The following is a 25,304-nucleotide window of genomic DNA, read 5'->3' on the forward strand; positions in this document are numbered from 1 at the left end:
AAATGCCATTTCAACGTTGGTGTGCATTTACCAGCAAAAAATAAATGGATTTATGAAGGTTATGGTAATAAGACAAATCATTGTTTATTTCAACAATATTCCCTACAATACCCATTATTGTTTTATCTGATTACTCAATTAGACTTAGATAAACTTTATTGATCCACAAGGAAAATTGTTCCACACAGTAGCTCAGTTACAAAGGATGGAAAGGGTAAGGATGAAAAGGATAATGAAGGGATAAAGTAGACAAAAAATGTACCATAGTAGCAATATAAAATATAACATATGAAATATGTACATTTTATATATAGTGTATAATATATACTGGTATATTATTATATTTGTATATATTAATATATACAATATATAACAAATCCCAATTACCATGTACAATATTACAGTATATGTAACAGCTGCAGCAAAATAAAACGAGGTAACACTTTAGTATGGGGAACATATTCACCATTAATTAGTTGCTTATTAAAGTAACAAAGACTTAATTTAGAGTTATTTGGACACTAGGGAAGCATATAAGGGTTAGGGTTACTAATAAGCAATAATTCTGAGGTTATTGAGGGAAGACTCTTAGTTAATGGCTTACTGGTTGTATAATAAGGCCATGCAGAATAAGGCATTAATAAGTACTTAATAATGACTAATTAAGAGCCAATGTGTTACTAATTTGCATGTTAATAAGCAACTAATTAATGGTGAATGTGTTCCCCATACTAAAGTGTTACCGAAAATTATTTCCACCACATTACTTGCCTATGGTTTGAAACTTGAGAACAGGAATACAAAAAACATATAGAAGAACTGTAGCATTGAGGAGTCAGAGTGTATTGTGAATTTATTTTTTTTAATAACTGGATTTGCAACAAGACTTGATTGAACTCAACATTCACAAAACGTTATACAAATTTAAAATCAATGCAGTAGCTCCTATAGGAAAAAAACCCCGTAAATTACTCATTTTTGACAAGGAAAGCCACTGATTAAAAATAAACACATACCGGTAATCAGAAAAAACAAAACATCTCATATTGAGGACGGAGCCGAGGCATGAAACACAATATTAATATTACGAAATATCTTGGCATATTTGAGGGATGTAGAACACAATGCTGGCAACATGCACACACAATGTAGAAATAATCTCATTAAAAAAAAAAACATTAAAAGAACACTGCGAGAAAAAACAAATCCAACCAGAATATTGCACAGTTATCACTTGTAAACTGGAAGAACCGTCTTTAATTACTAACCCTGCAGTGCCTTTTGAAATGCATCAGTTGGCGGTGCCATTTAACACCAACAAGGCACTTAAGGAAATAAATTGTTCTTCATGGTGAACTGTCAGCCGGCAGTCCTTTGAAATGAAATGTCAACAGCTGTATTGTCTCGTCTCACTTCTATGTGCACACCCTCCGCTTATCGTCGAACAGTTTACGCACGGTGTAGACCTGCAGGGGCGTGGGGAAGGCGACAATCTGGTAAATGCCCAACAAGAAGCCATTGGCCATCTGGACTGTGTTGTTACCTGAGTGATGGCCACGCACAGCATCACCAGTAAACTGGCGCACGACCAGAACGAGACCCTCCACAGATTATCCTCCAGGAGGTTTCGATCCCGCGCCTCAAAAGCTCGCAGCACCGACTGCATTTGTCGACAACGCTCCAGACGCTTGTGCACAGAGTCCATATACTCCTGGAGAAATCACACATTATTGCATATTTTGGACTTAAAACTCAGAAGATACTGACAATTATGAAATGTAACACTTTACAATGGAACGTTTCAATTTACGAACCATTAGATTTAACCAAATATGCCTCCATGTGCCAACCGTGCGTCTGTGTATGAACCAGGGGTGTAACAATTGATCGGTATGTTGATATTTCCATTTATAAACCTACATTTCAAGTACTGTATTTTTCGGACTATAAGGCGCACTTAAAATCCTTTCATTTTCTCAAAACTCGACAGTGTATATATAGCATATATACACATATAGAATGTGAGATATAACAGAATAATGCATACATTTAACATTTGTTTTCAAAATGCTTACAAAAAATTGGGACCCCAAAAATTTACTACGGGACCCCATTTTTATGACTTGTATTTTGAAAATACCTAGCGCCAACACTGATGGAGTATTGGTGCGTGCAAAACAGCAGCAGGCGACTGCATACTTGCCAACCCTCCCGAAAAATCTCCCGGTGCAACCATTCTCCCGAATTTCTCCCGATTTCCACCCGGACAACAATATTGGGGGCGTGCCTTAAAGGCACTGCCTTTAGCGCATACTTGCCAACCTTGAGACCTCCGATTTCGGGAGGTGGGGGGCGGGGCGTGGTTAAGAGGGGAGGAGTATATTTACAGCTAGGATTCACCAAGTCAAGTATTTCATATATATATATATATATATATATATATATATTTATAGCTAGAATTCGCTGAAAGTCAAGTATTTCTTGTATATATATATATATATATGTATATATGTGTGTATATATATATATATATATATATATATATATATATATATATATAAATAAGACAAATACTTGAATTTCAGTGTTCATTTATTTACACTTTCAGTGAATTCTAGCTATATTATATATATAAATAAGACAAATACTTGAATTTCAGTGTTCATTTATTTACACATATACACACATAACACTCATCTACTCATTGTTGAGTTAAGGGTTGAATTGTCCATCCTTGTTCTATTTGTCACTATTTTTCTAACCATGCTGAACGCCCTCTCTGATGATGCATTGCTGTGTGGCACGCACAAAAGTGCTTTCATCAAATGCACTAGATGGCAGTATTGTCCTGTTTAAGACATTGCTGTTTACGGCAGACGAACTGCTTTACGGTAGACGAAAACGCGACTGCTGTTGTTGTGTGTTGTTGCCGCGCTGGGAGGACGTTAATGAAACTGCCTAACAATAAACCCACATAAGAATCCAAGAACTCGCCCTCGATCATTCTACATTTATAACGTGATTGGGCAGGCACCTGTTTATATTGTGTGCCTGAATTTCGGGAGATTTTCGGGAGAAAATTTGTCCCGGGAGGTTTTCGGGAGAGGCGCTGAATTTCCGGGAGGGTTGGCAAGTATGCTTTAGCGTCCTCTCTCACCTGAAACCTTCACCCCTTAACAGCCGCATGCTGTCTAGGCGTCCGCTTTTCCTCCATATAAACAGCGTGCCGGCCCAGTCACATAATAATGTAGCGTTGGATGGGTTTAACAATGGTCTTTACTCAAAGATGTCAAGAAATGCTGACACGTTGTATGATCTTTTAACTGGTTTAATAAGAACGTTGATTTCAAGCACACACACACACACACACACACACGTGAATGCAAGTCATACTTGGTCAATATCCATACAGGTCACACTGAGGGTGGCCGTATAAACAACTTTAACACTGTTACAAATATGCGCCACACTGTCAACCCACACCAAACAAGAATGACAAACACATTTCGGGAGAACATCCGCAACATAAACACAACAGAACAAATACCCAGAACCCCTTGCAGAACTAACTCTTCCGGGACGCTACAATAACATCTACGGCTTTTGGAGCTCAGTGCACAACTGCACACACAACAAGAAGGAGACGAAGCAGAAGAACGTAGAAGAGACATGGAGACGACGAGTAAGAAGAAGTACGCTTGCAAGTTCCAAAATGATTGGAAAAAATAATTTAATTTCATCCAGGACAGCTCGAAGGGGAAGGGGTATGCTGCCTGCACCTAAACCCCCCGCTACAACGCCCACAACACCCCCACCCCACCATCAAGGTTGGCAAGTATGGGCGACTGGGGCCTGCGAGCCGGTTCTAATACTAATCAAATATCATCCCGGGCGTCATAGATAATTCATTCGCGGGCCGAATCTGGCTTTGACTTTGACACCCCTGCTTTAAACACTAGTAATCTTGACAGATTTAGTTACATTTGTAGAATAGCCATAGTATTTAAGTTTCCCATAGATATGTCTAAAACATTTAATTTGCTCATGATTTTTGCCCATTTATTGTGTTTTGTTTACTTTTTCAATGTATTCCAATTGGCTTTTCTTTCCCCATTGGACCTACCAACCTATTGTTTCCCTATTTTCATGTAAACATGATCTGCAATATAAACACAAGACTATTGAACGTATTGAAACTGAATTGTTGTTGACAATGTAGTCCTTTTGTTTATTGTTCATATGAGATTATTTATAATAAACACGAAGATGTGCAGAATTTGTAAAACATTGATCACCCCCTGGGAGGTGAGGGGAGCGGTGAGCAGCGGCGGTGGCCGCTCTCGGGAATCATTTTGGGGATTTAACCCCCAATTCCAACCCTTGATGCTGAGTGCTAAGCAGGGAGGTAATGAGTCCCATTTTTATAGTCTTTGGTATGACTCGGCCGGGGTTTGAACTCACAACCTACCGATCTCAGGGCGGACACTAACAACAAGGGGATGGGTCAAATGCAGAGGTGGGTAGAGTAGCCAGAAATTGTACTCAAGTAAGAGTACTGTTACTTTAGAGATTTATTACTCAAGTAAAAGTAAGGAGTAGTCACCCAAATATTTACTTGAGTAAAAGTAAAAAGTATGTTGTGAAAAAACTACTCAAGTACTGAGTAACTGATGAGTAACACACATATCATATATATATATATATATATATATACACACACACACACATATATACAGTATATAATTTATATTTATTTATTTTGCCGTTTTTGTTTACATGTTAAAGGTGTTTTAATGAATATACATGCATGTTTAACACATATAGATTCCTTTCTTTCATGAAGACAAGAATATAAGTTGGTGTATTACCTGATTCTGATGACTTGCATTGATTGTAATCAGACAGTAGTGATGATAACGTCCACGTTTTCAAATGGAGGAGAAAAAAAGTTCCTCCTTTCTGTCTAATACCACATGAAAGTGGTTGGTTTTTGGCATTTTATTTGTCCAGCTTCCATATTCGTTTTTATACACTTTACAAGAAATACATTGGCGGCAAACTCCGTAGCTTGCTAGCTTGTTTGCGCTGGCTTTCGGAGACTCTTATTTTGAAAGCGCAGGCGCCATGGAGCGGCACTTTTATTGTGAAGACAGGAACTGTGCAGTCAGTCTTTAGGCTTTTGACAGGATGTACGGTTGAAATAAAAAATTTTCTTTTTTCCTTCACACTTTTGATTGATTGATTGAAACTTTTATTAGTAGATTGCACAGTACAGTACATATTCCGTACAATTGACCACTAAATGGTAACACCCCAATAAGTTTTTCAACTTGTTTAAGTCAGGTCATGTGACCACCTGGCTCTGTTTGATTGGTCCAACGTCACCAGTGACTGCATCTGATTGGTGGAACGGAGTGAAACGTCACCAGTAACGCAGGCACTTTGGTCTGACAGACCAAAACAAACAAAGCGTGCATTAACAGATCGATAAAAATTAGTAGCGAGTAGCGAGCTGAATGTAGATAAAAGTAGCGGAGTAAAAGTAGCGTTTCTTCTCTATAAATATACTCAAGTAAAAGTAAAAGTAAGTTGCATTAAAACTACTCTTAGAAGTACAATTTATCCCAAAAGTTACTCAAGTAGATGTAACGGAGTAAATGTAGCGCGTTACTACCCACCTCTGGTCAAATGCAGAGGGTAATTTCACCACACCTAGTGTGTGTGTGTGACTATAAGTGGTACTTTAACTTAAAACTAATTAGAAACATACTTGAACTGCATTTTGTTGGTTGTGTCTTATATGCACACACTCAGGCTCCCACAGATAAATGCACTTTTGGTCGTCACTAGTATAACAGTAAACCCTCGTTTATCACTGTTAATTGGTTCCGGACCTTAATTATTTTTTGTTTGGCGCTGTGTAGATATGCATGCTATTGGAAATTGTGTAAACATTCCACTTCTGGAAGAAGGATGCACAATTAAAATGTCTGCCCAGGATGTGTGTATGTTCTGACCACGTCTGCATCTCACCCGTATGTCCTGCAACTTGTACTGCAGCATGTTTTCGTCCAGCTCCTCGACACCGCCCCACTCTTCGTCGCCGCCCACGTCTCCGCCTTGACCCGCCACGTAGAGCTCGAAGAACACCATCTTCTCCGATAAGCGGCTGAAGCTGTTGTCGAAGCACATTTGATAGTCCCCCTCCACCGTGGGCTCCACCCTGAGGAAAGAAACGGGGAGTAAAGACGACAGTGTTTGAAAACAAGACGGCCGTATCCAGGTTGTGGCTGTACTTACACGTGAACTCCGTCAGAGCGCCTGGACTCTGTGACCAACAAGGTGCCCTCTGGAGAGTGGATAGTAAAGTCCACATCCATACCAGCACCTCCTATGACCTGGTACGTGCACACACAGACAATTATTTAGAGAAATTATACATACAGTGCATGGCAATACTGGGAATGTTGAATTGCTACACACTTTTGGATCTAATTTTATTCTCATGGAAAGAAAAAAAAAGTAAAAATATTTTTTTTTTAATTAAATTGTTATATGTATACAGTGATTATACTATAAAGTTATTTTCCATTTAACTTCACCCGTTTTAGATTATTTTTATTTAAAATCGCTGAATTTTCACATTTGCCGTTCAAATACTGAGAAGAGACGGTGAGGGTGAACAGCAGCCAGTTGAGGCACGTCACTCATTTGTGCCTCAACATGGATTGCGGACTCGGCTAACTGCTGGCCTGCTGTGCAGTGAGACCGTATTGCTATATGAATTATATTATACATTTCCATAGTTTAGTTAGCTGAGGTATATAATGTACAGTGTATTTTGTCAACAACTGTATGTGTGTAAAGTATTTCTTGTGCTGAGCGATCATAAAACGGCTGCAAAAGACGCACTGGCTGAGGCTCGCCTCCTGCACCCCCGCCGTAGAATGCACGGCAACCTTTTGACGGGAGTGTTATATCAACTAAAGCCCACACTTAAACTTTCCACGTGCAAGACTGAATCTATTTAAAAAAGTTATTTCATAAGAAGCCAAAAAGTGCAAAAACAATAATGTTCGTGTTGGAGGAGTTGTGAATGACTGCAGGGCCACAACATTAGGTACACCTGCAGACTGCAGGTGTACCTAATTCACAACTCCTCCAACACGAACATTATTGTTTTTGCACTTTTTGGCTTCTTATTAAATAACGTTTGTAACCTATTTTTATGGGCTTTCCTCTTTGTGATGTTAAGTTCCTGTTATGCGCTGTTATACAGTATATGCCTTGAGCTCTTATTTTGAAGGCGCTAAGAGCAGAAGTGATGACACGTTGGAGTTGAGCGGAAGTTTTTGAAAGAAGGTAAATAAAGTGGTCCTCGTGTAAACTGGAGCCTCCGTGTTTGTTATTTTGTAGTTTCATACAGTATAGGCGACATTTATAAACCCTCGGTTACACTTTTTTAAATAAATTCAATCTTGCACGTGGAAAGTTTAAGTGAGGGCTTTAGTTGATATAACACTCTCGTCAGGGGGTGCATTAATCCAGCACAACAGCGGCTCATGGACTTATTTTATAAGTAAAGGTAAGACTATAATAACGTTTTTTTATTATTAAATGTGCTTTTTTGTGTGCTACAGTTTGTATGTGTAAAGTTAAAGTTAAGTTAAAGTACCAATGATTGTCACACACACACTAGGTGTAATGAAATGTGTCCTCTGCATTTGACCCATCCCCTTGATCACCCCCTGGGAGGTGAGGGGAGCAGTGGGCAGCAGCGGCGACGCGCCCGGGAATAATTTTTGGTGATTTAATAACCCCCAATTCCAAGCCTTGATGCTGAGTGCCAAGCAGGGAAGAATGCTGGTATGAGCTTTTAAACATAACCCGTTAACTGCTGCCAATCAAATGGTGAATAAGATACTCTTTAGGGTTCATATGTTTGTAAATCTGACTGTGATGAAGTCAGTGCCTCACCAGCCATCAACCTCACCGCACGTCACTGCATATATACAGGTAAAAGCCAGTAAATTAGAATATTTTGAAAAACTTGATTTATTTCAGTAATTGCATTCAAAAGGTGTAACTTGTACATTATATTTATTCATTGCACACAGACTGATGCATTCAAATGTTTATTTCATTTAATTTTGATGATTTGAAGTGGCAACAAATGAAAATCCAAAATTCCGTGTGTCACAAAATTAGAATATTACTTAAGGCTAATACAAAAAAGGGATTTTTAGAAATGTTGGCCAACTGAAAAGTATGAAAATGAAAAATATGAGCATGTACAATACTCAATACTTGGTTGGAGCTCCTTTTGCCTCAATTACTGCGTTAATGCGGCGTGGCATGGAGTCGATGAGTTTCTGGCACTGCTCAGGTGTTATGAGAGCCCAGGTTGCTCTGATAGTGGCCTTCAACTCTTCTGCGTTTTTGGGTCTGGCATTCTGCATCTTCCTTTTCACAATACCCCACAGATTTTCTATGGGGCTGAGGTCAGGGGAGTTGGCGGGCCAATTTAGAACAGAAATACCATGGTCCGTAAACCAGGCACGGGTAGATTTTGCGCTGTGTGCAGGCGCCAAGTCCTGTTGGAACTTGAAATCTCCATCTCCATAGAGCAGGTCAGCAGCAGGAAGCATGAAATGCTCTAAAACTTGCTGGTAGACGGCTGCGTTGACCCTGGATCTCAGGAAACAGAGTGGACCGACACCAGCAGATGACATGGCACCCCAAACCATCACCCAACCATGCAAATTTTGCATTTCCTTTGGGAATCGAGGTCCCAGAGTCTGGAGGAAGACAGGAGAGGCACAGGATCCACGTTGCCTGAAGTCTAGTGTAAAGTTTCCAACATCAGTGATGGTTTGGGGTGCCATGTCATCTGCTGGTGTCGGTCCACTCTGTTTCCTGAGATCCAGGGTCAACGCAGCCGTCTACCAGCAAGTTTTAGAGCACTTCATGCTTCCTGCTGCTGACCTGCTCTATGGAGATGGAGATTTCAAGTTCCAACAGGACTTGGCGCCTGCACACAGCGCAAAATCTACCCGTGCCTGGTTTACGGACCATGGTATTTCTGTTCTAAATTGGCCCGCCAACTCCCCTGACCTTAGCCCCATAGAAAATCTGTGGGGTATTGTGAAAAGGAAGATGCAGAATGCCAGACCCAAAAACGCAGAAGAGTTGAAGGCCACTATCAGAGCAACCTGGGCTCTCATAACACCTGAGCAGTGCCAGAAACTCATCGACTCCATGCCACGCCGCATTAACGCAGTAATTGAGGCAAAAGGAGCTCCAACCAAGTATTGAGTATTGTACATGCTCATATTTTTCATTTTCATACTTTTCAGTTGGCCAACATTTCTAAAAATCCCTTTTTTGTATTAGCCTTAAGTAATATTCTAATTTTGTGGCACACGGAATTTTGGATTTTCATTTGTTGCCACTTCAAATCATCAAAATTAAATGAAATTAAAGCTGCAAGCAGCGTTGTTCGGGCCCGCGTATTTGGCAGGTGCTAGTCCTAAGTGTCCCAATACTTTTGTCTACTTGTAGTCTGAAGTGTCCCAATACTTTTGTCTACTTTTAGTCTGAAGTGTCCCAAGACTTTAGTCTAGTGTACCTACCTTGTCTGCATTGTGTGGGCACGTTGGTGCTTCCTGCTTTAGAGCAGCCATCTTAAAAAAACAGCACCGCAGGAGCATCAGTGCAGCGGGTCTTTGAAGGGTCATAAAATCAAAACCGGAGCAGGTATCACAAAACGCTTCTGTTAATCTATGCACAAGGGTTTAATCTCTCTCCTGTGTTAGTTTGAAGCCGAAAGGACAAACGCGCTCAGAGGAGATAGTTTTTGAAGGAAGGTGACCGGTTTTGACCAAAAAATTGTTTTGAAGGGGGAATAGCAAACATCCTGTTGATTTTTGCTGGGGGTAGTCAATTTATGAAATGTAGGTCTAAGTGAGACCTACGGAGAGGTTTTTGTTTCATGTCTCTCCGACCTTCCCAGTGGGAGTTACAGGCAGTTTTGTAATTTTTTTCTTCCGAGGAGCAGTTTTTTATCAGTTTTATTCAAAAATTGCTGTAGAGCGCAATTTTTGAATTTGGGGTTAGGTTTTTTTATTACAGCACAGTTGCTGCTAGTCCTGATGTGTGTGTTCAGTTCGGTGAGTTTTGAAGCATGTTAAGGGGGTCAAATTACAGCGCAAAGAGGCAAAAGTGACTGTTTTTAGTACTTTTTTGTCTTGAAGGGGGAATTGCCAACTTCCAGGTGATTTTAGCCCGAAGACATACAATTATGAGAACTAGGTCTAAGTCAGACCTACATAGAGGTTTTTGTTTCATGTCTCTCCGACCTTCCTAGTGGGAGTTACAGGCAGTCTGTTTTTTTTTTTCCCTAGGGGGCGCTAGAGCGCAATTTTGATTTTTGGGGTTCGGTTTTTTTATCAAAAGACAATTTTCGCAGGTCCTGATAAGTGTGTCAAATATGGTGAGTTTTGAAGCATGTTGAGTGGGTCAAATTAGTGTTCAAAGAGGCGGCGGAAGAATAATAATAATAAAGAATAATAATAAAACGGACGAATAACAATAGGTCCTTATGTCCCATTGCATAAGGACTCCCTGTGGGAGTCCTTTTGCAATGGGCCATGGCGGGCCCTAATAAAACGGACGAAAAACAATAGGTCCTTATGTCCCATTGCATAAGGACTCCCTGTGGGAGTCCTTTTGCAATGGGCCATGGCGGGCCCTAATTAAAGCTGCAAGCAGCGTTGTTCGGGCCCGCGTATTTGGCAGGTGCTAGTCCTAAGTGTCCCAATACTTTTGTCTACTTGTAGTCTGAAGTGTCCCAAGACTTTTGTCTAGTGTACCTACCTTGTCTGCATTGTGTGGGCACGTTGGTGCTTCCTGCTTTTGAGCAGCCATCTTAAAAAAACAGCACCGCAGCAGCATGAGTGCAGCGGGTCTTTGAAGGGTCATAAAATCAAAACCGGAGCACTTAATTAAAAAAGGCTTCTGTTGTTGTATTCACAAGGGTTCAATGTCTCTCCTGTGTTATTTTGAAGGCGAAACGACAAACGCGCTCAGAGGAGTACGATTTTGAAGGAAGGTGACCGGTTTTGACCAAAAAATTGTTTTGAAGGGGGAATAGCAAACTTCCTGTTGATATTTGCTGGGGGTTGTCAATTTATGAAATGTAGGTCTAAGTGAGACCCACATAGAAGTTTTTGTTTCATGTCTCTCCGACCTTCCCAGTGGGAGTTACAGGCAGTTTTGTAATTTTTTCCTTCCCAGGAGCAGTTTTTTATCATTTTTATTCAAAAATTGCTGTAGAGCGCAATTTTTGAATTTGGGGTTAGGTTTTTTCATTAGATCACAGTTTTTGCCAGTCCTGATGTGTGTGTTCAGTTTGGTGAGTTTTGAAGCATGTTAAGGGGGTCAAATTACAGCTCAAAGAGGCAAAAGTGACTGTTTTTAGTACTTTTTTGTCTTGAAGGGGGAATTGCCAACTTCCTGTTGATTATTGCCCGACAATATACAATTATGAAAGGTAGGTGTAAGTCAGACCTACATAGAGGTTTTTGTTTCATGTCTCTCCGACCTTCCTAGTGGGAGTTACAGGCAGTCTAGTTTTATTTTTTCCTAGGGGGCGCTAGAGCGCAATTTTGAGTTTTATGTTTCGGTTTTTTTAAAAACATGCAATTTTCGCAGGTCCTGATGTGTGGGTAAAATATGGTGAGTTTTGAAGCATGTTAAGTGGGTCAAATTACAGTTTCTTGTGGGTGCGGAAGAATAATAAAGAATAATAAAACCTTACAATAACAATAGGTCCTTATGTCCCATTGCATAAGGACTCCCTGTGGGAGTCCTTTTGCAATGGGCCATGGCGGGCCCTAATAAACATTTGAATGCATCAGTCTGTGTGCAATGAATAAATATAATGTACAAGTTACACCCTTTGAATGCAATTACTGAAATAAATCAAGTTTTTCAAAATATTCTAATTTACTGGCTTTTACCTGTATATACATACAATAATATACACACATATATATATATATACACACACATACATATATATATATATATATACATACAATAATATACACATATATATACACACACATATACATATATATATACACACACACATATATATATATATATATATACACAAACATAAAGCACGTATGTGTTAAAATGCTTTATGTGCTTCAAAGTATTATTGACGTAGTAACATAAGAAATAACGTTCTAACCGCCAGCTAGGACCGTACTGAGCACACATGACAGTTACCTGATATTCCACCTCCATCGTACCGTTCTGTATTGCCCTCTGAAAGAAACAATCGGATTTCCCGGCTTGCAACAAGAACGTGAACTCGCTGCCTTCCTCTCCGTACGCGCAAACGTCCCTAAAGCAACAGCCGACCACTGCAAGGACAAGCAGCCGTGCTCCCCCGCTCAGATCCATGCCGACAAGAGGTGGTCAAACGGGGCTACATGCAACACCAGACATTCCTTGATCCTTTCTCCTTCTTCCGCAGGAGAACTTTCTCGTGCAGTGATTGGGTGAAGCCTCCAGCGTCACGTGACGTCGCTGACCAATCACAGGAGAAAGCGATACCACCCTCAACCAATCACTTCCGAAGTGAGTTGTTGACGTGATTGATATCATAAACAAGGAATTGATACAATTAAAGCTGCAAGCAGCGTTGGTCGGGCCCGCGTATTTGGCAGGTGCTAGTCCTAAGTGTCCCAATACTTTTGTCTACTTTTAGTCTGAAGTGTCCCAAGACTTTTGTCTAGTGTACCTACCTTGTCTGCATTGTGTGGGCACGTTGGTGCTTCCTGCTTTTAAGCAGCCATCTTAAAAAACAGCACCGCAGGAGCATCAGTGCAGCGGGTCTTTGAAGGGTCATAAAATCAAAACCGGAGCAGGTATCACAACTCTTTCACCAACTTTTAATCAGAAGGGTTCAATCTCTCTCCTGTGTTAGTTTGAAGCCGAAACAACAAACGCGCTCAGAGGAGATAATGTTTGAAGAAAGGAGACGGGTTTTTACAAAAATGTTGTGTTGAAGGGGGAATAACAAACTTCCTGTAGATTTTTGCTGGGGGTTGTCAATTTATGAAATGTAGGTGTAAGTGAGACCTACGGAGAGGTTTTCGTTTCATGTCTCTCCGATCTTCCCAGTGGGAGTTACAGGCAGTTTTGTCAGATTTTTCATCCGAGGAGCAGTATTTTGTGCGTTTTACTAAAAAATTGCTGTAGAGCACAATTTTTAGATTTGGGGTTAGGTTTTTTCATTACATCACAGTTTTAGCCAGTCCTGATGTGTGTGTTCAGTTTGGTGAGTTTTGAAGCATGTTAAGGGGGTCAAATTACAGCTGAAAGAGGCAAAAGTGACTTTTTAGTACTTTTTTGTCTTGAAGGGGGAATTGCCAACTTCCTGTTGATTTTAGCCCGAGGATGTACAATTATGAGAACTAGGTCTAAGTCAGTCCTACATAGAGGATTTTGTTTCATGTTTTTCCGACGTTCCTAGTGGGAGTTACAGGCAGTCTAGTTTTTTTTTTTTTCTAGGGGGCGCTAGAGTGCAATTTGTATTTTTGGGGGGTTTTTTTATAATCAAAAGGCAATTTTCGCAGGTCCTGACGTGTGCGTCAAATATGGTGAGTTTTGAAGCATGTTAAGTGGGTCAAATTGCAGCTCAAAGAGGCGGCCGGTATAATAATAATAATAATAATAATAATAAAACCTTAGAAAAACAATAGCGGGCCCTAATTACTTATTAGGGCCCGCATGGCCCATTGCACAAGGACTCCCACAGGGAGTCCTTATGCAATGGGACATAAGGACCTATTGTTATTCGTTTGTTTTATTCTTTATTCTTTATTATTCTTCCGCCGCCTCTTTGAGCACTAATTTGACCCACTTAACATGCTTCAAAACTCACCATATTTGACCCACACATCAGGACCTGCGAAAATTGTCTTCTAGTAAAAAAACTGAACCGCAAAAATCAAAATTGCGCTCTAGCGCCCCCTAGGAAGAAAAAAAAAACTAGACTGCCTGTAACTCTCACTAGGAAGGTCGGAAAGACATGAAACAAAAACCTCTATGTAGGTCTGACTCAGACCTAACTTTCATAATGGTACATTCTCGGGCTAAAATCTACAGGAAGTTGGCAATTCCCCCTTCAAGACAAAAAAGTACTAAAAACAGTCACTTTTGCCTCTTTGAGCTGTAATTTGACCCTCTTAACATGCTTCAAAACTCACCAAACTGAACACACACATCAGGACTGGCTTAATCTGTGATATAATGAAAAAACCTAACCCCAAATCTAAAAATTGTGCTCTACAGCAATTTTTTTATAAAACGGACAAAAAACTGCTCCTCGGAAGAAAAAAACTACAAAACTGCCTGTAACTCCCACTGGGAAGGTCGGAAAGAGATGAAACAAAAACCTCTATGTAGGTCTCACTTAGACCTACATTTCATAAATTGACAACCCCCAGCAAAAATCAACAGGAAGTTTGCTATTCCCCCTTCAAAACAATTTTTTTGGAAAAACCGGTCACCTTCCTTCAAAATCTATCTCCTCTGAGCGCGTTTGTCGTTTCGGCTTCAAACTAACACAGGAGAGAGATTAAACCCTTGTGTATAAATTAACAGAACAGTTTTTTTATAACTGCTCCGGTTTTGATTTTATGAGCCTTCAAAGAACCGCTGCGCTGATGCTGCTGCACTGCTGCTTTTGTAAGATGGCTGCTTAAAAGCAGGAAGCACCAACATGCCCACACAATGCAGACAAGGTAGGTACACTAGACAAAAGTCTTGGGACACTTCAGACTAAAAGTAGACAAAAGTATTGGGACACTTAGGACTAGCACCTGCCAAATACGCGGGCCCGTCCAACGCTGCTTGCAGCTTTAATTACAATTACTATTAGATAAAATACAGTAATTAAATATTGAATTCCCTTTTATTTTATTTTATTTAAATCATAATTTAGAGAAATGTATTTACTTAACTATTTATTTTTAAAACATTTAGTTTTCCCATTTGACCCCTAAATATGTTTGAAGAATAACTTGCTTTACTGTAGGTCCACCCACCCTTCTGCCCGTGTTAAAGTTAAAGTTAAAGTACCACTGATTGTCACACACACTCTAGGTGTGGCGAAATTACTCTCTGCATTTGACCCATCAACCTTGATCCCCCCCTGGGAGGTGAGGGAAGTAGTGGGCAGCAGCGGTGGCTGCGCCCGGGAATCATTTTTGGTGATTTAACCCCCAATTCCAACCCTTAATGCTGAGGTCCAAGCAGGGAGGTAATGGGTCCCATTTTTATAGTCTTTGGTATGACTCGGCCGGGGTTTGAACTCACAACCTACCGATCTCAGGGCAGACACTCTAACCACTAGGCCACTGAGTTGGTGTGCACCTGGGATAGAGTACGCCTCCCGCCACCCCATAAGGCAGTGGTTCTCAAATGGGGGTACGCGTACCCCTGGGGGTGCTTGAAGGTATGCCAAGGGGTATGTGAGATTTTTTTTTAAATATTCTAAAAATAGCAACAATTCAAAAATCCTTTATAAATATAAATAAAAACCTATCTTTTTTTTCCAAATAGTTCAAAAAAGACTTCCCAATCACGCCTCTCCAGGTTTCACTGTTGCTGCCAACATGAGCGTTGAAGTCCCCCAGTTGAACGAGGGAATCACCCGGGGGAGCACTCTCAAGTACTCCCTCGAGTGAATCCAAAAAGGGTGGGTACTCTGAGCTGCGGTTTGGCGCGTAAGCGCAAACCACAGTCAGGACCCGTTCCCCCACCCGAAGGCGGAAGGAAGTTACCCTCTCGTCCACCGGGTTGAACTCCAACGTACAGGCTCTGAGCCGGGGGGAAACAAGAATTGCCACCCCAGCCCGTCGCCTCTCACTGCCGGCAACGCCAGAGTGGAAGAGAGTCCAGCCCCTCTCGAGAGAACTGGTTCCAGAGCCCTTGCTGTGCGTCGAAGTGAGTCCGACTATATCTAGCCGGAACTTCTCCACCTCGCGCACTAGCTCAGGCTCCTTCCCCCCCAGCAAGGTGACGTTCCACGTCCCAAGAGCTAGCTTCTGTAGCCGAGGATCGGACCGCCAAGTGCCCTGCCCTCGGCTGCCGCCCAGCTCACATCGCACCCGACCTCTATGACCCCTGCTATGGGTGGTGAGCCCATTGGAGGGGGGACCCACGTTGCCTCTTCGGGCTGTGCCCGGCCGGGCCCCATGGGGGCCTCGGGAAGTCCTGTGGGGAGTGCTCAGAGAGTACGGGGTATCGGACTGTCTGATTGTGGCAGTCCGCTCCCTGTATGATCAGTGCCAGAGCTTGGTCCGCATTGCCGGTAGTAAGTCGGACACGTTTCCAGTGAGGGTTGGACTCCGCCAAGGCTGCCCTTTGTCACCGATTCTGTTCATAACTTTTATGGACAGAATTTCTAGGCGCAGTCAAGGCGTTGAGGGGATCTGGTTTGGTGGCTGCAGGATTAGGTCTCTGCTTTTTGCAGATGATGTGGTCCTGATGGCTTCATCTGGCCAGGATCTTCAGCTCTCACTGGATCGGTTCGCAGCTGAGTGTGAAGCGACTGGGATGAGAATCAGCACCTCCAAGTCCGAGTCCATGGTTCTCGCCCGTAAAAGGGTGGAGTGCCATCTCCGGGTTGGGGAGGAGATCTTGCCCCAAGTGGAGGAGTTCAAGTACCTCGGAGTCTTGTTCACGAGTGAGGGAAGAGTGGATCGTGAGATCGACAGGCGGATCGGTGCGGCGTCTTCAGTAATGCGGACGCTGTATCGATCTGTTGTGGTGAAGAAGGAGCTGAGCCGGAAGGCAAAGCTCTCAATTTACCGGTCGATCTACGTTCCCATCCTCACCTATGGTCATGAGCTTTGGGTTATGACCGAAAGGACAAGATCACGGGTACAAGCGGCCGAAATGAGTTTCCTCCGCCGGGTGGCGGGGCTCTCCCTTAGAGATAGGGTGCGGAGCTCTGCCATCCGGGAGGAGCTCAAAGTAAAGCCGCTGCTCCTCCACATCGAGAAGAGCCAGATGAGGTGGTTCGGGCATCTGGTCAGGATGCCACCCGAACGCCTCCCTAGGGAGGTGTTTAGGGCACGTCCGACCGGTAGGAGGCCGCGGGGAAGACCCAGGACACGTTGGGAAGACTATGTCTCCTGGCTGGCCTGGGAACGCCTCAGGGTCCCACAGGAAGAGCTGGACGAAGTGGCTGGGGAGAGGGAAGTCTGGGCTTCCCTGCTTAGGCTGCTGCCCCCGCGAACCGGCCTCGGATAAGCGGAAGAAGATGGATGGATGGATGGTTCAAGAAAGACCACCACAAATGAGCAATATTTTGCACTGTTATACAATTTGATAAATCAGAAACTGATGACATAGTCCTGTATTTTACTTCTTTATCTCTTTTTTTCAACCAAAAATGCTTTGCTCTGATTAGGGGGTACTTGAATTAAAAAAAAATTCAAAAGGGGGTACATCACTGAAAAAAGGTTGAGAACCACTGCCATAAGGGACAAGCGGTAGAAAATGGATGGATGGATAATCTCAATGGGATTTTTTTCCAGGTTAAATAAGAAAAACATCAACGTAGTCTCAATTTACAAATATTTTGCAACATTGTCTATCTGTGTTGGCCCTGCGATGAGGTGGCGACTTGTCCAGGGTGTACCGAATGCAGCTGAGATAGGCTCCAGCGACCCTCGCGACCCCAAGAGGGACAAGCGGTAGAAAAATGGATGGATGGATGGATGTTTCAAAGTCACTTTTAAAGGACATGAATGTGAAATCAACGTATCATTGTCTTGTGCCTGCTGGATTATGGCTGCGGCTTGGCGTTGTTGGCGTGACTCCAGGATGCAGAGAAGGCAGGCGGTGTGGGAGCAAAAGGTACCAGGAAAGCATAATAGGAGAAAGAGCACCGTGCGTGAGTAAAACAGTCAACCACCCGTGAAAATGCAAAAGAGAAGCAAAGTTACTCATGAAATAAAAAACGGAGGTGTGCACTCGTCTGAATTGTGGCGCGGGCATATAAAACCATCAGATGGTGACTGTCAACCGGTGAGTGTCTTGATCACCAAAGGGAGGCAGGTGTGTCAATCAGCGCTCCGCAGTGGCTTGGCCGAGGCAGGGAAACCGCACAGGAAGTGGAAAAACAAGGAGGAAGGAGTGCTGACGTTGAAAATAACACAAAACGCTGGGAAATAATACACAAACCCAAAACAGTCATGAACAATCGTGACACTTAGCTCAGGAAACACGCTTTCTTTCACCCAACAGTCGTCCATGAACTTGTTTATTTGCTCCATGGTCTCAAACCACCTCAAGTCCTTACAGAGGAACTGCCTTTTTGGGTGGATTTTTGCCAAATGATAGGAACAATTCCAATCCTTATGTAAGAAAATAACAAATTTCATGCATTCTAACTAGAGATGTCTGATATTATCGGCCGATAAATGCTTTAAATGTAATATCGAAAATTATCGGTATCGGTTTCAAAAAGTAAAATGAATGACTTTTTAAAACGCCGCTGTACGGAGCGGTACATATCCGGTAAAACACGGACGCTACGCTGTTGTTTTGAGGCATGTTTAAAAAAGATTTAAAAAAATAATGCACTTTGTGAAAGTCAATGTATAGTATTTCCCATAGTTGTAGTGGGTATCAGGATTATCTCAGGGAGAGCATGTCCCAAATTCTAACTGCTGTTTTGAGGCATGTTAAAAAAAAATAATAATGTACTTTGTGACTTCAATAATAAATATGGCAGTGCCATGTTGGCATTTTTTTCCATAACTGGAGTTGAAGTTGTTCTCTTATTTTGGAAAACCTTGTTTTTGATTGATTGATTGATTGAAACTTGTATTAGTAGATTGCACAGTACAGTACATATTCCGTACAATTGACCACTAAATGGTAACACTCCATCTCCGGGTTGGGGAGGAGATCTTGCCCCAAGTGGAGGAGTTCAAGTACCTCGGAGTCTTGTTCACGAGTGAGGGAAGAGTGGATCGTGAGATCGACAGGCGGATCGGTGCGGCGTCTTCAGTAATGCGGACGCTGTATCGATCCGTTGTGGTGAAGAAGGAGCTGAGCCGGAAGGCAAAGCTCTCAATTTACCGGTCGATCTACGTTCCCATCCTCACCTATGGTCATGAGCTTTGGGTTATGACCGAAAGGACAAGATCACGGGTACAAGCGGCCGAAATGAGTTTCCTCCGCCGGGTGGCGGGGCTCTCCCTTAGAGATAGGGTGAGAAGCTCTGTCATCCGGGGGGAGCTCAAAGTAAAGCCGCTGCTCCTCCGCATCGAGAGGAGCCAGATGAGGTGGTTCGGGCTTATGGTCAGGATGCCACCCGAGCGCCTCCCTAAGGAGGTGTTTAGGGCATGTCCGACCGGTAGGAGGCCACGAGGAAGACCCAGGACACGTTGGGAAGACTATGTCTCCCGGCTGGCCTGGGAACGCCTCGGGATCCCCCGGGAGGAGCTGGACGAAGTGGCTGGGGAGAGGGAAGTCTGGGCTTCCCTGCTTAGGCTGCTGCCCCCGCGACCCGACCTCGGATAAGCGGAAGAAGATGGATGGATGGATGGATGGTAACACTCGAATAAGTTTTTCAACTTGTTTACCACGTTAATCTATTCATGGTAAAGTTACATTGTTTAATGCATCCAGCGGGGCATCACAACAAAATTAGGCATAATAATGTGTTAATTCCACGACTGTATATATCGGTATCGGTTGACATCGGAATCGGTAATTAAGAGTTGGACAATATCGGAATATTGGATATCGGCAAAAAAGCCATTATTGGACATCTCTAATTCTAACCATTAAATAAATGCGAGCAAAAGTCTGCTTACAATGGAGCCTATATGGCCGTCGCTCTATTCTGCCTATAAAACCCTCAAAATGTAATAACATGTAATTATTACGTATTTTGGTCATTCTAAGCATTAGCGGCGCATTCATTTCACAAACGCACCACAACATTCGCTTTTTCCTTCAACAACAACACTGATTAGAATCAGAATCAGAATCAGAATCAGCTTTATTGTCATTACGCAAGGTAACGAGATTGAGGCCATTCCATACAGTGCGATGTGTGCATGCTAGAAAAACAATGTGCAAATATATAAAAATATAAAAAATGTAGAAGTGCAATGAATATGGTGTGAAATGAATATATACATGAAAAAAAACAAAACAAAAACAGGGTGGTTGGTGGAATGGGTTATTGCACCGAAGAGAAGGCAGTTATGAGGGACAATGGGGCAGTCCGTTCAGGATGGTTATGGCCCTGGGGAAGAAGCTGTTCTTTAGCCTGTTTGTTTTGGTTTTAATGCACCTGTAGCGCTTCCCAGAGGGCAGCAGGTGAAACAGGTCAGAGCCAGGGTGGGTGCTGTCCTTGATGATGGCACTGGCTCTGTTGAGGCAGCGGGAGGTGTAGATGTCCGTCAGAGAGGGGAGAGGGCGGCCGATGATCTTCTGAGCCGTCTTGACCACTCTTTGCAGCCTCTCCCTGTCTGCTCACAGCCGACTGCATGAGAGCCAACCAACATAATAAAACATCCCTTACTGGGCAATGTCTGCTGTCACAGGGATGCCAACGGCTAGGATGCTGATATATTCCCGTTTGGATGAAGAATGACTCATAATCCTCGCGTAGAGGAGTGGGAACCAAGCCTCTTTTCGGGTCTTTTCCGCTATATCCGGGTCTAAGTTGGCCGTCAAAGTTGACCAACTTGTCGGATGATGTCCTCCTCCTACTATCAAGGCAAGAGGCATGATTTATGATGTAGAATAAACTTTCACAAGCTCCGAGGAGAAGAAGCAGCTCACCAGCCGATGATGTCAATACAGCGACATAAGTAGGTTTTAGGTCCTTAACGTTGGCGCTTATAATAACAATACTGTCATGATCCGTTGCCCGGATCATGTTCTGTTTAGTTTTGGACTCCCTCAGTTCCTGTTTTTGTGCACCCCTGGGTTTGTTTTAGTTGCCAAGGGTGCAAAATAGTTCCACCTGCCTCTGATTAGTGTTTGGGATGCTCACCTGCTCCCGGGCACTAATCAGAGAGCCACTTGTACCAGTACAGTAAGCCTTACAAGTCTCTAGCTTCCTTGCCTTTGTGCTTCCTTGCTCTTTGTGTTTCCCCTCCGTTGTGCTCATTGTGTCTTGTCCTGTGTCGTCATCCGGCAGCCCTTAGTCATTCCCTGGTTTCGAGATGTGTGTCTCAGCTCCCCGTATCCCCTCTGGACTTCCTGCTGCCTGCCCGGCTCTCGACATCACAACGAAGCCTCGCTCCAGCTCCTGACCACCTGCCTGTCCCCGGACCTCCGAGCCTGCTTTGCCCTTTCTGGACTTCTGCACCGACCTCAACATGCACCTCAACACCACCCGGTAACATACTACATATAATCGCTTCACATAGTCACACCATATACAGTCGCGATCAAAAGTTTACATATACTTGTAAGGAACATTATGTCATTGCTGTCTTGAGTTTCCAATAATTTCTACAACTCTTATTTTTTTTGTGATAGAGTGATTGGAGCACATACTTGTTGGTCACAAAAAACATTCATGAAGTTCGGTTCTTTTATGAAAATGTGAGCAAATCTGCTGGGTCAAAAGTATAAATACAGCAATGTTAATATTTGCTTACATGTCCCTTGGCAAGTTTCACAGCAATAAGGCACTTTTGGTAGCCATCCACAAGCTTCTGGCAAGCTTCTGGTTGAATTTTTGACCACTGTAACATACACTATATTGCCAAAACTATTTGGCCATCTGCCTTTACTCACATATGAACTTGAAGTGCCATCCCATGGAAATTGTCTAACATGTTTTGGTATCCTGGAGCATTCAAAGTTCCTTTCACTGGAACTAAGGGGCCAAGCCCAACTCCTGAAACACAACCCCACACCATAATTCCTCCTCCACCAAATTTCACACTCGGCACAATGCAATCCGAAATGTAGCCTTCTCCTGGCAACCTCCAAAACCCAGACACGTCCATCAGATTGCCAGATGGAAAAGCGTGATTCATCGCTCCAGAGACATACTTGCCAACCCTCCCGGATTTTCCGGGAGACTCCCGAAATTCAGCGCCTCTCCCGAAAACCTCCCGGGACACATTTTCTCCCGAAAATCTCCCGAAATTCAGGCGGACTCAGGTCCGCATGGACCTGAGTCCGCTTTCCCACAATATAAACAGCGTACCTGCCCAATCACGTTATAACTGTAGAATGATGGAGGGCGAGTTCTTGGTTTCTTATGTGGGTTTATTGTTAGGCAGTTTCATTAACGTCCTCCCAGCGCGGTAACAACACACAACAACAGCAGTCACGTTTTCGTCTACCGTAAAGCAGTCCGTCTGCCGTAAACAGCAATGTTGTGACACTCTTAAACAGGACAATACTGCCATCTAGTGCATTTGATGAAAGCACTTTTGTGCGTGCCACACAGCAATGCATCATCAGAGAGGGTGTTCAGCATGGTTAGAAAAATAGTGACAGAGAATAGAACAAGGATGGACAATTCAACCCTTAACTCAACAATGAGTAGATGAGTGTTATGTGTAAATAAATGAACACTGAAATTCAAGTATTTATTTTATATATATATATATATATATATATATATATATATATATATATATATATATATATATATATATATATATATGATAAATAAATAAATGATAAATGGGTTGTACTTGTATAGCGCTTTTCTACCTTCAAGGTACTCAAAGCGCTTTGACACTACTTCCACATTTACCCATTCACACACACATTCACACACTGATGGAGGGAGCTGCCATGCAAGGCGCTAACCAGCACCCATCAGGAGCAAGGGTGAAGTGTCTTGCTCAGGACACAACGGACATGACGAGGTTGGTACTAGGTGGGGATTGAACCAGGGACTCTCGGGTCACGCACGGCCACTCTCCCACTGCGTCTATCTATATATATATATATATATTTATAGCTAGAATTCGCTGAAAGTCAAGTATTTCTTGTATATATATATATATATATATATATATATATATGTATATATGTGTGTATATATATATATATATATATATATATATATATATATATATATATATATATATATATATACATATATATATATATGAAATACTTGACTTGGTGAATTCTAGCTGTAAATATACTCCTCCCCTCTTAACCACGCCCCCAACCACGCCCCCGCCCCCGCCCCCCACCTCCCGACATCGGAGGTCTCAAGGTTGGCAAGTACGTCCAGAGAACACGTCTCCACTGCTTTAGAGTCCAGTGGTGACGTGCTTTACACCACTGCATCCCACGATTTGCATTGGACTTGATGATGTATGGCTTAGACACAGCTGCTCGGCCATGGAAACCCATTCCATGAAGCTCTCTGTGTACTGTACGTGGGCTAATTAGAAGGTCACATGAAGTTTGGAGCTCTGTAGCAATTGATTGTGCAGAAAGTCTTTGCACTATGCACTTCAGCATCCGCTGACCCCTCTCTTGTCAGTTTACGTGGCCTACCACTTGGTGGCTGACTTGCTGTTGTTCCCAAACTCTTCCATTTTCTTATAATAAAGTCGACTTTGGAATAGTTAGGAGCGAGGACATTTCACGACTGGATGTGTTGCATTTCCACGCTGGAAATCACTGAGAGCGGCCCATTCTTTCACAAATGTTTGTAGAAACAGCCTCCATGCCTAAGTGCTGATTCTCATCATTTGGATGGGTGGCCAAATGCTTTTGGCAATATAGTGTAGCAATATTATGACATGCTGTCACCTCTGGGACTCCATAATTGTAATTTCTTACAAATGGGTGCATTGGAGGCCATCACTACTACACACTTCCTTCTGTCCTCCCTGCGTCTTTATCTCCATAGAACACACGTTTTGTGTGTGTGTGTGTGTGTGTGTGTGTGTGTGTGTGTGCTGTCATAAAGTTTGGCTTCGGCATGTGGCGCCAATCCCGTTGAACTGTTCCCCACAACAACAAAATAAAGTGAAGACATCATGCAACAGCATATGACCACAGGCCTGCAGCTCCAACCTCCCACTCAATGAAGGAGGTTGGTGCTGGCACACCTAAGAACCGCAGGTATGTGCAGCATGCAATTTAAATACCGGCCCTATGAGACAGTGGTTGACGCAATTAAATACCTGCTGCTCACAGGTTTATTTCCTAATTTTCAAAAGAAATCCACAATGAGTCAAGACAAATTATAGCTTAAAAAAAGTTTGTCCTACGTCAATGCAGTTTTCATACTAGGCCCTTGTGAGAGTGGATGACATAATAGAAAAAAACCTGTTGCTCATACATGTATTATTAGAATATATGTTAATACTAACAAAACACTCCCGATGAGTCAAGACAACTTATTGCGTTGAGCATAGTTTGTTACGCATTAATCAGTGCCCCGGGGGGGGGGGGGGGTCCTCTCCAAGGTTTCTTATTGTCATCCCATTGGGTTGAGTTTTTCCTTGCCCTGATGTGGGATCTGTACCGAGGATGTCGTTGTGGCTTGTGCAGCCCTTTGAGACACTTGTGATTCAGGGCTATATAAATAAACATTGATTGATTGATTGATTGATTGAGGTTAATCATATTGCATAGGTCACATTTAATCAAGGTCCAAGGGCCAGATTTGGCCCGCCACATCATTTTCTGTGGTCTGCAAAAGCCTGGAAATGATGTGCATCAATAAAGCCCTTAATCTCTCTTACTAAAGGTATTCGTTCTTTCAATGAGTTTTAAGTCCCATCTTAAAACTCATTTGTATACTCTAGCCTTTAAATAGCCCCCCTGTTAGACCAGTTGATCTGCCGTTTCTTTTCTTTTCTCCTCTGCTCCCCTTTTCCTTGAGGGGGGGGGGGCACAGGTCCGGTGGCCATGGATGAAGTGCTGGCTGTCCAGAGTCGGGACCCGGGGTGGACCGCTCGCCTGTGCATCGGCTGGGAACATCTCTACGCTGCTGACCCGTCTCCGCTCGGGATGGTGTCCTGCTGGCCCCACTATGGACTGGACTCTTACTATTATGTTGGATCCACTATGGACTGGACTCTCACAATATTATGTCAGACCCACTCGACATCCATTGCTTTCGGTCTCCCCTAGAGGGGGGGGGGTTACCCACATATGCGGTCCTCTCCAAGGTTTCTCATAGTCATTCACATCGACGTCCCACTGGGGTGAGTTTTTCCTTGCCCATATGTGGGCTTTGTACCGAGGAT

General features: G+C 42.9%; 1 protein-coding gene across 1 annotated transcript; it reads right to left on the reverse strand.

The window, feature by feature from the left end:
* Nucleotides 1–775: 775 nt before the first annotated feature.
* Nucleotides 776–12,556, reverse strand: tmed1b (transmembrane p24 trafficking protein 1b). The gene is made up of 5 exons (XM_061988095.2): nucleotides 12,298–12,556; nucleotides 6,301–6,398; nucleotides 6,034–6,223; nucleotides 1,544–1,711; nucleotides 776–1,466 (listed from the first exon to the last, which is right to left on the reverse strand). Exons 1-5 carry the CDS (start codon nucleotides 12,472–12,474, stop codon nucleotides 1,416–1,418), a joined length of 684 nt encoding a protein of 227 aa, XP_061844079.2. The 5' UTR covers nucleotides 12,475–12,556; the 3' UTR covers nucleotides 776–1,415.
* Between the last annotated feature and the right edge of the window lie 12,748 nt (nucleotides 12,557–25,304).

The sequence above is a fragment of the Nerophis lumbriciformis genome, linkage group LG27 (assembly GCF_033978685.3).
Source record: "Nerophis lumbriciformis linkage group LG27, RoL_Nlum_v2.1, whole genome shotgun sequence".
Lineage (NCBI taxonomy): Eukaryota > Metazoa > Chordata > Actinopteri > Syngnathiformes > Syngnathidae > Nerophis > Nerophis lumbriciformis.